At 57.0% G+C, this 12029-nt stretch overlaps 1 protein-coding gene across 2 annotated transcripts; it reads right to left on the reverse strand.

Moving 5' to 3' along the window:
• Positions 1-400: 400 nt before the first annotated feature.
• Positions 401-8989, reverse strand: RAB37 (RAB37, member RAS oncogene family). 2 transcript variants are annotated; one of them, XM_014554857.2, is made up of 10 exons: positions 8815-8987; positions 5916-6026; positions 4787-4828; positions 4219-4285; positions 4065-4117; positions 3046-3111; positions 2414-2470; positions 2265-2341; positions 1954-2068; positions 401-608 (listed from the first exon to the last, which is right to left on the reverse strand). In XM_014554857.2, the coding sequence occupies exons 1-9, from the start codon at positions 8905-8907 to the stop codon at positions 1963-1965; spliced, it is 672 nt and encodes a 223-aa protein (XP_014410343.1). In that variant the 5' UTR covers positions 8908-8987; the 3' UTR covers positions 401-608; positions 1954-1962. The 2 variants fall into 2 exon arrangements, with proteins under 2 accessions (XP_014410343.1, XP_006179510.1); XM_006179448.3 differs by lacking the exon at positions 5916-6026 and having other exon boundaries at positions 401-2068; positions 8815-8989.
• Positions 8990-12029: the final 3040 nt, after the last annotated feature.

Here is a 12029-nt window from a genome sequence, read left to right on the forward strand (position 1 = left end):
CAGTACTGCCCAGCGAAGACAGGCCACTAGGGCCATGGAGTGGGCATTGGCGTCAGCTTTTGGCTAGGGAGGTGGGTGGGGGTGGGGAGACGCAGAACAGAGTCAGGTAACCAATCTCTGGGTACAGTTCACAAGAAAAGGAGCCCTGGGTTTTTTCAATAGAGAAAGAAAAATGATTAGGACTGTAAGATAAACCTTCTTTCAGCTCCTTTCAGTTGAGAGGCTGATCACAGAGGCTGGGGGCAGTCTGTTAAGGGTGAGGTGACCAGTTGGGGATATTGAAGGATGAGGATCAAATGGTTTTGGCAGTCAGTGACAAGCAACAACAATCTTTTCAACACGATCCCCCTCACCCCAAAGCACACACCATGTGTATCTCAAAGAAGCAGTGGACAGGGTGTGCTTTCCAAAATACTGCAATTTAATTCTGAAAAACACAAACGCTAGAGGCCCTATGTGACTGAATCGCCTGGGACCTGCCTTGGGCCGCAGAAGAACCTGACAAGGTCAGGCTCCTCCCTGCTCCTCCTGGGAGAGGCCTCGAAGAGCTTCCTTATCGGCCGGCCGAGTTGGAGCTGCTGACTCTGCTCAGAGAGCAAGATTTCTGCCTTGAAAGCAAATGCAGTAGCCTCAGAAATGTGCAGTGCATACCTTTCTCACCCCTCTCCCCCGCCCCTGGCATACAGAGCAGGAGTAAAGGTACCTCTAAGTCATAATCTGTGTGTCTCCTGCCCTCTTCCCATTGCTGGGGTCAGGGCTTTGGGAGACATGTGACCTCGATCCTCCCATTTCTGCCTCTCCCCGCTCCTCCCCCCGCCCCCCCCCTAAATCTTACCCATATGACCTTGTATTGCATACAATGCATTGGTTCACCCAGAAATGGAGGAACTCTAGTTCCCTAACCTGGCTCAGTACAAAGGGAGATAAAGCAGTTTTGGCCCTGATGTGTGTCTGAGAAGAGAAGGATGTGGGTGATCAGGGAAGAGGCAGCACTTGGGTTTAGGGGGTTACATGTGGAGTGAGGTTTGCCCCCTTCTGCCTCCCACCTACTCCATGAGTGCCGGCTTCCTCTTTATCTGGCTTTTTATGCAGGAGAAGCACTCTGGCTGCTTGGAGAAGTAGCCCATGGGCTGCACACCAGCCAGAGGGTAGGGGCAGCGGAATAACCTTTCCCTATCTGTGACCTTTGGTGTCTAGGGGCACAGGCACAAAGGCAGATAAGACCAGAGATTCAGGGAGGAGGGGCTCCCCTGGGATCTGAGGTCTGGAGAATAGGAACCAAATGTTTCCAGGTGCCCTAAAGTGCTTGTGGGCTGGAGGAAAAGGGGTCCATCTCCCAGAGAGGGACTAGTAAGGCCAGAGGTAGCCAGTCAGCCAGACCTAATCTCTGCTACTCCTCTTCCCCTCCAGGGAGCTGGGTCCCTGGCCAATCTCCATGTCTCACCTTCCCTGAGGCTTTGGTTGCCCGCATGAGGGCCCTGCTCACTGGGGAAGATTGTTCTCTGGGGAGCGGGAGGAAATGAAGGCCTGGGTCTGCTCTGCCTCTTGCCAGCAGAAGAGTGGGAATGAGGTCACTATCTGCCCTCATGCCCCAGAAGTGCATCAGTGCCCCCTAGTGTGGAGCTGGAGTAATACCACTCTCACGGTGGCCAGGAGGGAGGCCCAGGCCCCTAAGTCCTAGCACTAGAAGGCAAAAGGGCCACCAGCTCCCTTCTGCAGTCTTCTGGTACCACTTTGATTAAATTATGTATCATTAAAATTAAATATAAATATTTTGCCCTCCCCCCAGGATGCAGGGAAGCTACAGGAACTAGGGTAGGGGCGGGAGGACAGCTCCTTCAGAGAAGGGGCCGTGCACTGGGTCCCCTCAACTCTCTCCCCATTGGCTCAGTCGCTCAGACTAAACCCGGTCTGAGGGAGAAGGCTGCATCCTTGCGGAGCTTGCTGTCAGACCCTTGGGATTCATAAGAAGGAGCAGCAGCTGGGCCGCCGCTTCTGGGATTCCACGTAGTCTCGGATCTGGAAGCTGGGTTCATCAGCCTGCCGCCCGGCTCTATATTTCAGCTCCCTTGAAGAGGAAGAAAAAATGGGCTGGGCAGGGAGTAGGGAGCTGAGCATTCTTCCACTCCCAGGGCCCTGGGGCAAATGGGCCTCCGATAGCAGAATGTAGGTGGACCCAGGGGCTGGGCCAGGGGCCAGGCCCTACTGGATTCCCAGATGGTGTCACCCTGCCCTGCATGTTCCCTTCCCGGTTCATCGCTCACTTGGCAATGGCCAGAAAGGCCAACTCCACATTCATGCCTGTCTTGGCGCTGGTCTCCATGAAGGGAACTCCGTACTCCTGCCAGGGAGAGAGTATCTTCAATGGCCATCCTCCGGCTGCATCCCCCTCTACCCCCAGGCAGTCACTTACCCTGGCCAGCATCTCTCCTTCTTCTGAACGGATCACCCTTTCACTGCTCACATCCGCCTGTCAAGCCCAGTTGAGTCACTCTGGGGAAGGAAGCCTTGACCCCGGCTGGCCCCTCTCCTGCCCCGCTGGCCCAGCTTTCCCCAGGAGCAGGCAGGCCCGCCCTCTGCTGGTGGCCTGTGGGACTGCAGGTTGTACCATCGTTTTGGGCCCAGGGTTTCTGCTTGCTTTGGGTTCTTACCCAGTTCCCAGCAGAGGGAATATCATCCGGGTTCAGGGAGGTGGGTAACTCTGCTTGGTAAGGGTGTGGTGACCAGCCTCAAAGGGGCGACAGTAGTTGAGGCTAACTACTGGACTGGAAAGGTCTAGTCTCTATGACCTAGTAGGGGCTGAGCAGCTGGGCATTCCTGGATCTCAAGTGGCAGCTTGACCTTTCCCTCCAGGATGCCATTTCCAAAGCTTTAAGAGGGCAGATGAGATGGGCTGAAGCCTCTAGATGGGTCTGACTCCTGAACTGGAGGCTGGGAAGAGTCCTTTGCTGGAAGGATGTCCAGTGGCCGTGGGGCCAGGGGCACTAATGCCATGGCAGTGGGAGAAGGTGCGGGGTGGACTGATCCTGCCCTGGAGCCACTCACCTTGTTGCCTAGGAGCATGATCACCACATCCCTCTGGGCGTACTCATGAATCTCAGTGAGCCAGGCCTATGGGAGAGGGTGTGCTGAGCCCGGCCAAGGCTGAGCATCAGCCTGTCTCCTCCTCCCTCTCCCTTTTCTTCTGCTACCATGCCATGTTGATTGCCCTGGGCTCCTCACTGCCCTCAAACATGATGCCCTATGCATATCTTTTCATTTGCATCTTTGTTCTGGCCTCTCCAGTCCTGAGTAGTCCTAAAACCCCATGCTGTGCACCTCTCAGTTCTATGAAAGACAGAGATGGCAGAGGCTGTATCTCATCAATCAGTTGATAGTTACCAGCAGTTTCCTGGTGAGCCCTATTGAGGATTCTAAGGCTATGGAAGGGCTCAGTGATCAAAAGTACTGTGATTGATTAGTGATGTCTGCCATGAGCATGGGGTTGGAGGTGGCAGTTGGAGTGCCACCAACCAGTTTATAAACTGTCTTGTTCGCCCCATTCGCTTGTCAACCCCTTGAGGTGAGGGAGCATGTGAAACCTTTACAGTGCTGTGCACAGGGTCACTGTTTGTGTTTGTTGACTTATTGTCCCCACTATTTAATAGTTTGCTTGTGAGGACAGAGCCACTCTTTATCTGCCTGAGTCACTTTCTTGACACTTGAGCTGGAAGTATGAGTAGACTTCTCTGCTTGGGCCCTCCCCTTGGTCTCTGTGGGTAATTGTCCAGGGTGGAGCTGGGGGACTTTGTGAACACTTTATCATGAAATGAACTCAGGAATTACAGTCAGGGATAAGCAGGTGGCACAGACACACAGCACCTGCTTGGCCTTCGCGCCCACATGCCAGTCAATAACCTGGGAGAAGTTTATTACTTCTGAGTCACAGCTGAGGGTGTTTTTAACGCAGCAGCGGTATTCGGTCGGTATTGCCTGCTCCACCCGTTCTCACAAAGCAGGAAGCAATGCTGCCCCGCACAGGCCTTGCTTTGCCTGCTTCTAAGTGGTGGGCAGGGAGGACCTACCCGGATGTTGTCGAAGGAAGACTTGTTGGTAATGTCATACAGCAGGAGCAAGGCTGCAGGGGGAGAGAGAGGTCACACAGGTGACTTGGGGCTGAAGGGTGGATGTTGCTCGAAGTGAGCTGGGGGGAGGAGGTGGAGTGCGTGAGGGACTTACCCTGGGCATCTCGGTAATAAGCATGGGTGACACTGCGGAACCGCTCCTGCCCTGCGGTGTCCCAGATCTAGGAAGGAATGGATAGTTGGTCAGAAGGGGGCTGGGGGCAGGGACTGTGCTGGGCAGAGGAAATTCATGTTGCGGTACGACAGATGTGTAGGAAGGTGAGATGTTTCCTTCTTTAGGTTCTCACGGGTTTCTGAGCATCTGGTGGCGGGCTGGATGGTGGTAGTAAATGAGTTTTCAAGCTCATTCAGTGCCTCTTCCCCAGCCCAATGGATAGGGGTGTCTGACTTCCTGGAGCAGCTGAGGCCTGGGAAACTGGGGAGGGTTTGGAGCGAGCCTAAGCATGTCTGAAGGCACTTGGAGCTGCCTTTCATAGGAAAAAGGGTGCCTGGGAACTGCTTTTTCTGCAGACATCAAACAAACAGAAGCCGTTTCCTCTCCTGGGCCCCACAGGAAATTACCCCAGGCTGAGGGCAGAGCCACAGGGCCTCCTGCGGTTGGGTGAAGAGTTTGGTCAGGCTCTCCATCCTCTCCCCACCCCTACCCCAGCAGCTGGTCTCACCTGCAGCTTTACTTTCACACCATCCACGGTTACCACCTTGTTCTGAAAGACAGAAGGGCAGGAGGAGAGGTCGGGGTGGAGGGTGAGGCAGGCTTGGCTTCTGTGTTCTGCTGACATCACAAGGAACAGCAAACATCCTGTCTAGTTGCTCCCCAGGGCTACAGGGGGGTCTGGTGTGCCCCAGAGACATCCGTCTCCATCTAGATCACCCCATCAGGGCAGTGGGACTCTGTCCCCAGGTAACCACACTGCAGAGTCCCCTCTTTTGAGGACTCTGCCTGCCCTTCTCACAAGACACCAAGGCAAGGGGAGCCTGAGAGCCTGCCTGGCTCTCCCCAGAGCTCAGCAAGGGGCACAGGCTGAGCACTGGGGTCTGGCCCCTTCCCTGCTTCCATATGCCTGGCGTGGAGCTCAGCCCCATTGCTGCAACCAAGCTCTTGGAGATGAGACACCTGCCAGTATCTCAGGACCTCAGAAGCTGGATCTGCAGGGTTATCTTTCCTCTGGCGGCTCACTAGTTCTCCTGGTGAAGCTGCAGTTCCCCTCCCACCGGGAGGGAGGCACCTGGCCTCAGATAGCACCCCCGCCAGGGTTAGAGGCTTACTCTCCTGGCCCCTATGGGTGTGCAGTCTCCGAGTGTTCCCCTTTACAGATGCTGATCTGTAAAGATGGCTTCATCAAGGGGAAAGGGAGGGACGCTGACAAGTGGCTCTCTGCCCACAGGGCCAGCCCAGCTCTTCAACCTAGTGTAGTGTTTCCCCAGAACTCCAGAAAGACTGGTTGACCTCTGAGGCCTTGCCAAAAGTGTCCAGCTCAGAGGGCAGCGGGCAAGGGAGCTGAGGGCCAGGAAGCTCATCTTGCACTGTAGGGGGTGTTCCCTCTGCTCGGGGGCGGGATTTTAAGATTCATTCTCTCTTTTCTCATCCTGTAGCGGGGCAAGGAGCCCCCCTCAAGCCCAGACTCCTCTAAGCTGGCTCCGCTGGGGTCCTTAGGGGAGCACCCCAGTGGCCTCTGGGTAGCTGACCACAGCAGTCCTGAGGAGCCAGGGTGGGTGAGGAGAGGGCAGCACCCCGGGTCTGAGCCGTAGGCCCTGGCTTGCTGCTGGGAGAGGAGCCTGCAGCCACCTCACCCTGAAGTCTATGCCGACGGTGGCTATGAAGGTCCCGGACAGGAAGGCCCCGTCTTTGAATTGGATCAGGAAACAGGTTTTGCCGACGCCTGAGTCTCCCAGAAGCATCACCTAGGAGATGGGGCAGAGGCAGTTAATGGGAGCTGGAGTGAGTTTCTGGGCTTCCAGGGAGAGAGACCTGGGAAAGAGGGATTGAGGGCCAGGGAAGGATGCTGACTGTGCTGAGGGGCATCTGCTTCTGGAAAGCCTGCTGCTGCCTCCACCTTGCCTCTCCTCTCCACACTCCTTGGCTCTGTGCCCGCTGCCTCTCAGGCTCTCCCTCAGCCCCTCCTGTCCTCTTCCAATTTCCCGGGAGCCTGAGTTGAGACCTCAGCACCAACAGGTCCCCAGATGTGCTCGATTGCCCCAGAGAACAACCACATTCGTGTGGTCTGGACTCTGGCCACATCTGCCCCCTGCCACGTCATGCCAGGATTCCCTTGCTCTCAGTGTGTCTTCCACGCATGTGTGTGCACATGGGTGGGGCTACAGTGCCTGGAAAGGGAAGTATTAATACCTTGGACAGGGATTCCTGCCCCAGGGAGTGTATCAGCATCTCATGGGGGTGGGGCTCTGTCACTTGCAAAGGCATATTCTAAAATTACTGTTCCTCGGGTGTTTTACATCACATTTATTTGGAAGTTTCTAATGACATTTTATGTTGACAAAAGGGTTGCACAAATTAGGGAAGGCTGAAATTTATACTGAAGTGTAGAGACATTTAGTCTGAAGTTCTTTCTGCAGAAACCTCCCAAGAGGGACAAATGGCTGCAAATTTGCATCCCTGGGTCACTGTAGGTGGGAGAACAGGAGGGAATGTGGAGGGGGTGGGGTGTGTCCATCCCTTTACTGTCCGGCCATCTTCTCTGGAGGACATGTGGGGGTGGGCTGGGGGGGGCCCTCTGTCTAGTTACTCCTCAATCTTGGAGAACAGAGGTCTAGCCCTAATGCTGGAATTTTCCTAACTGGCCGGTTTGGTACTTAATGAGTCTAGCAGGGACTAGGCTTGAGTTATTCTTGAGTCTCTGACCTTGACAGTGGTGCCCAAAGTCTTTTCTGCTGTGGGCATGAGGTATAGGGTTAGCTCACTTTGGTGGAGAGCTGGGGGGCTGAGCAAAAGGAGTATGAAGGCTGGGGTTCTGGCTTGTACATGGGTTACTGGGGACTTCAGGAAGATCCCTTAACCCTTCTGCGGCTGTTCCCACAGTGGCTAAAAGGAAGGGGGGATAATTTCTTTAAGGCCTTTCTAAAGTCTGTTAATAGCTGGGGTCAAAAATGTTGGCATGAACCACCTAAGACTTCAGAAGAGTGACTTCAGAAGGGACGGGTGCTGCCTGCCTGTGGCCCCATCCCCTCTAGTCTGACCCAAGGAGCTCCTGCCAGGCTTCTCCCAGACTGTCCTGGACAGGCCTGGGACATGAAGGCTGGTGAAGGCCAGGGGCCAACTCCCCACCGACGCTGCTTGGCCCCGGGGGACAGACGGAGCGCTGGAGGCTGGGCCCTCTGGAGCCTGCATTGCCCCCTGGCTCCCAGCACCCAATGGAGAAGAGAGGGAAGGAGGGAGGGTGAGTGCCTGTGTACTTTACAGATCACAGCTGCTTTGCACAAACGATGCCAGCCACCCACCCAGCCCACCCCCACATGTCCTCCAGAGAAGATGGCCATTCCACCAAACACAAACAGCTGCCAGCCTGGCCACCTCCTAGGCAAACACCCAGCTGACTTATCAGGCAAGGAGTTCAGGCAGTCCCCACCAGGCTCCCCCTCCTCTGAACACACCGGGGCCCATTTCCTGTCTGGAGCCCACACAGGACGCCTATCTCAACGGCTCTGGAAGGGTGACTTGCAGAGTGGCTTCCCCTGAAAGAGTGGGGGTGGAGGGCCCAGGCTGCCAGCGAGAGTGGAGGGAGGAAATCAAGGCACAGAAAGAAGCAGATGTCCTTCAAAGCCGCGGCGGGTTAGCCCCTTCACTCATCGCTCCCCAACCCTACAAGGGAGAGTGAAGGCTCTAGTCTACCTCCGCACCTCTTTCAGAGCCCCTGCGACCAGCCTGCTCCAATGGCACAGAGGGAGGGCAGACAGACCAGTGTCCACCGCCACCACCAGCCGCTTCCATACAGGGGCACCTGCAGAGGGAATTAGCCCAGAGAGCTGACTTAAGCGCTCCCAGGTGGGGGACTTGTGCCTAACCACACAGATCTTCCTCAGGTTCTAAATTTCCCAGGTGGGTCCGCATTCGGGCCAGCAACATCCTCCCGGAGGAAGGCGCGGGCAGTGACTGCAGAGGTGGAAAGGGAAGGGTAGCACCTGGGGGCAGCTGGGTTCTAAAGATCTTCAGGCTTAAGGCCTTGAAACTGATACAAAGTCTCAACTGAGTTTAGCTGGGAGAAGGGCATTAACCGCAAGTTTCCCGGCCGCCAGGGGGCGTCCTCTGGGAGCCTCCAGGCAGCCCTGTTTCCCAGGACTTCTGGTGCCTGTGCCTTGCAGAGTTGTGCGCTTAACCCCTACCGAGAAGCACGGGGTTCCCGGGAGCTCGTATTGGCAAGAGTGTGACAGAAGAAAGTGGGGTTGGGGTCCGCTGGGTGGGGAGTCACTCAGTCCTTCCGACCTGCCTCTCCCCTCTTCCCACGGAACCAGTCCAGATCCCTGGATGTTGGGATGGGCCCAAGGCTGTGTCTCGACCCTCCCTCCTTACTCTGGGAGACCCGGCTGTCTGCGGGGAAGGGATGAGTCCAGCACAGACGGAACCAGAAAGGGGCTTGGGCGGGGAGGTCCGGGGTCTCAGGGCAAAGCGTGCGGGGAAGGGTGGCCCCCAGAGCCCGCACGGGAGTCCCCAGCGCTGGGCACAGTGCCCACCCACCTTGCCCGTGAGATCGTAGCTCGGACTGCAGGGTGGGGAGCGCTCCGGGCCCTCGCCATCCCGGGTGGCTGCGGCGCCAGGCGTGCCCGTCATGTCCCTGGACGAGGTGAGCTGGGACAGGCGGCGGGCGAGGGACAGCGCAGGAACCGCCCCACCTTAGGCTCCACCCACTCCTTCTCCCCTCCGCCGCCGCGGCCGGGACCCCGACAGGCTCCTCCCTCTGTTCCGCCACTTGAACGCTACCGGGCGAGAGCTGGCTCTCTCGCGGGGGCGCGCAGGGCTGCAAGGTCATCTCCTGAGGGGCAGGCGGGCCCCCTGAGCCGCACTGGCCTGAGGGCATGGGCCAAATCCAGCCCTAGGACCGGTCCCCCAAGGTCGTCCGCCGCCGGGGTTAGATTCCCACGGGTAGCGGTCGGTGAAGGTCTGGCATCGCTGGGATCCGCGGACCAGGGCCCGGGTTCCCGTTGCCCCTGCGCAGCGCGGCCAGCAGGCGGCGCCCGAGCTCCATCCACCTGGCGGTCAACAGGTGGCCCCGGGGGCTGGCCTGGGGGAAGCTGCGGATGCCCTTGGGCAGCGCAGCGCCCAGGCAGTTTCGCTTTCGCTAATACATCCTAGCTCGACATCATCTGAACGTAATGTTTGCCGACCGATTGATATTCACCTTGTAGCACATTTGCACTTCGGGTCCCTGGACTTTGACACCTCCCATATCCCTCTGATCTGTTGGACAGCGCCCAGAATGTTCCACCCTGGAGAACCTTCCTAGGCGAGCTTCCGGGCACACTTCCCAATCCAGGCGTTCCTGAAGGCAGGGCTGGCCTTATCTATGTGCTGCCCTCCACCCCGGCACACAGTAGGCCTTAAACATTTGGTACCAAATGAATTCAGGAAGTCGTGAATCATTTTGAAGAGTCTCCAGGACATCCCAGAAACCCTGGTGACAGAGGATGAGAATGTGTCTGGAGTTCAGGGACCCCAGCCTGGGCCAACCATTCAATTAGCCCAGCCCAGCATCCTATACAGTGCAGTCAGTTTACCAGGGAACAAGGTGCATGAATTACAAAGGGACTGTTTGAGGGGTGTGTAGAGGGGCAAGGGCCCTCACCTATTTGCCTGGGTGTTGGAGGTTCCAGGCAAGGGGCAGGCACAACTGATGGGTGACTGTAGGCCTACTGGGGACTGTGTGTTCACCCACCTCCAGCCCTGTGACTCAAGAGGGAGCCATATATGGGTGAGGAGCAGCTCCACAGAACCACCTAAAATGCTCCCACATCTCACACTATCCCCAGATGTACACATCACCCCCTGAATAAAGTGCCTCTTAAATTAGCCCAGCCCCTCTCATCACCCCAAATCCAGAATGCACATGCACCTCCCCGCCCTCCTGTACCACAGTTCGCCCCGGACTTCCAGACGCTCTTCCTGGCAGAGGAAGTGAGGATGCCACATGAAACCTCATGGTTGTTCAGAGGAGGGCCCTGGTGTGCAGCCAAGGGCCTCCCTCCATCCAAATGTGAACAGAGGGAGCTGGGAGAAACCCCCAGAGCTGGGGCAGGAGGGACAGCACACAGCCCGGGGGGATATGGAGGGGAGACCAAGGCAGAGGCCAGGGGGCTGAGGCACGCGGACCACCTGCTGGACAACCTACATCAGAGTCCCCGGTGTCTGTCTACACACAGATTCTGGACCCCACATGTGGGTGGGTGGGCTCAGGGTCTGCTGAGAAACTGGAGGTTTTTATATGCACTAAATGAGTGTTTGAAAACCACCGGGCTGAACTGTGCAAGAACTTGGCCAGCAGATGATGGATTTAGACCTTATTGGAAGGCAGTAGTGAGCCACTGAAGGTGCTAGAGGGTGGGGACCAAGGGTGAGACTTTTGGAAGATGTACTTTACCGCGGTGTCCAGGCAAGACTGGAGAGTCTGGGGGACACTGATGTAAGAAATAACAAGGAGGACCTGAACTAGGGTGAGAGAGGGACTGGCTGGAGAGACTACTGTGTGAACCCCGTTGATGTCAGCACCCCAGTAAACCTATCTGCAGGACTCAGCAGCCCATTTGATAGAGTTGATGATGGAGGAGTTGAGGAGGACCTTGATTTGAAAGGCAGCTACCCAGGACCTGGGCAGTTCTCACCTTCAGAAGCAGTAGGGTATAGAGGCTCTGGGAGGTGGCCTGAGGGCAGACCCCAAGTAGTCCCCCCACTCACCTCTGCCTCCTTGCAAGTGAAGATCAAGGACTTCTCCCCTCTCCTGCTGCCCACGCTGCACTCAGACTTACAAGCTGGGTTGGCAGGAGCTACCCCCGCTCCCTGCCTCTGTTACCATCACCAGCCAGGGCCAGCCACAGGGCACTTGCAAATTGCCAGCTGTTGGCAGTGTTTCAAATCTCTGTGCAAAAGACAGAAGGACAAGCGAGTGCCTTGTAGCCGGCTCTCTGGGGACTCCCGGGCCACTGATCTTGGAAGGAGACCCCAGTGTCCTCCAGCTCCTGTGTCTGCACAACTCAGGAGACATGAGCTGCTGCGCAAAGATCTGGCTGCTCTGAGGGTTCTGAGAGGGTTGGGATGAGACCTGTCTTTGGAGAGGAAAAGAATGGAGGGTCCCTAGTGCTAGATGGAGGGGTGGGAAGGGGGCCTGTGGAGGAGACAGACATTTCCTCTGTGAAAGCTGCAGCCTCTTTGTCTGTAAGTGAGCTGCTGTGTCTAGGCCCAGGGTCGGCAGGTGTCCTCAGTGCTGCTCTCCCGGGCTGTTGTCCCCGCCCTCCACCACCAGGAGGGGCGCTCCCCAGGGTTGTATCCCAGCTGAAGGGTTGGGTATGTGCCCTTTTTGCTTTCAGGTCATGCCTTTGCCCCAGGAGACCCCTGGCTCGGGCCTGGGTCGGGCCCTCAGGCCCTCACTCAGCCTAAGCTGCCCACGGGTTTGTCCTGCGGTGCTGGCTGATGCCACGCAAGCAGCCGAGGCACTAGAAGGCCCAGCTCAGTCGAGAGGGAGAGCCCCGCCTGTCCTGTTCTTCCTTCTCACGGGCCAGTTGCCTTATTTTCTTACCAGGCTGTGGCAAAATTTGGAAGTCCCACCCCTGTTCATCTGTGGAGTGTGAATCAAGGTTTCCACACCCCCACCCCCTCCCACCCTCACCCCCTCTCTGCCTCCTGCCCTCTGACAGGCGGAAGGACGGGTGTGGGGTGGGTGAGGAGACGTGACTGGGATTGTG

This window comes from Camelus ferus, chromosome 16, assembly GCF_009834535.1.
Source record: "Camelus ferus isolate YT-003-E chromosome 16, BCGSAC_Cfer_1.0, whole genome shotgun sequence".
NCBI lineage: Eukaryota > Metazoa > Chordata > Mammalia > Artiodactyla > Camelidae > Camelus > Camelus ferus.

Coding starts and splice junctions, on each gene's coding strand:
- RAB37 (XM_014554857.2), bottom strand. CDS start 8,907: ATGACGGGCACGCCTGGCGCCGCAGCCACCCGGGATGGCGAGGGCCCG. Junction 6,027..8,814: donor GCTACGATCTCACGGGCAAG/GTGGGTGGGCAC, acceptor CCCATCTCCTAG/GTGATGCTTCTGGGAGACTC. Junction 4,829..5,915: donor CCGTCGGCATAGACTTCAGG/GTGAGGTGGCTG, acceptor TCTGTCTTTCAG/AACAAGGTGGTAACCGTGGA.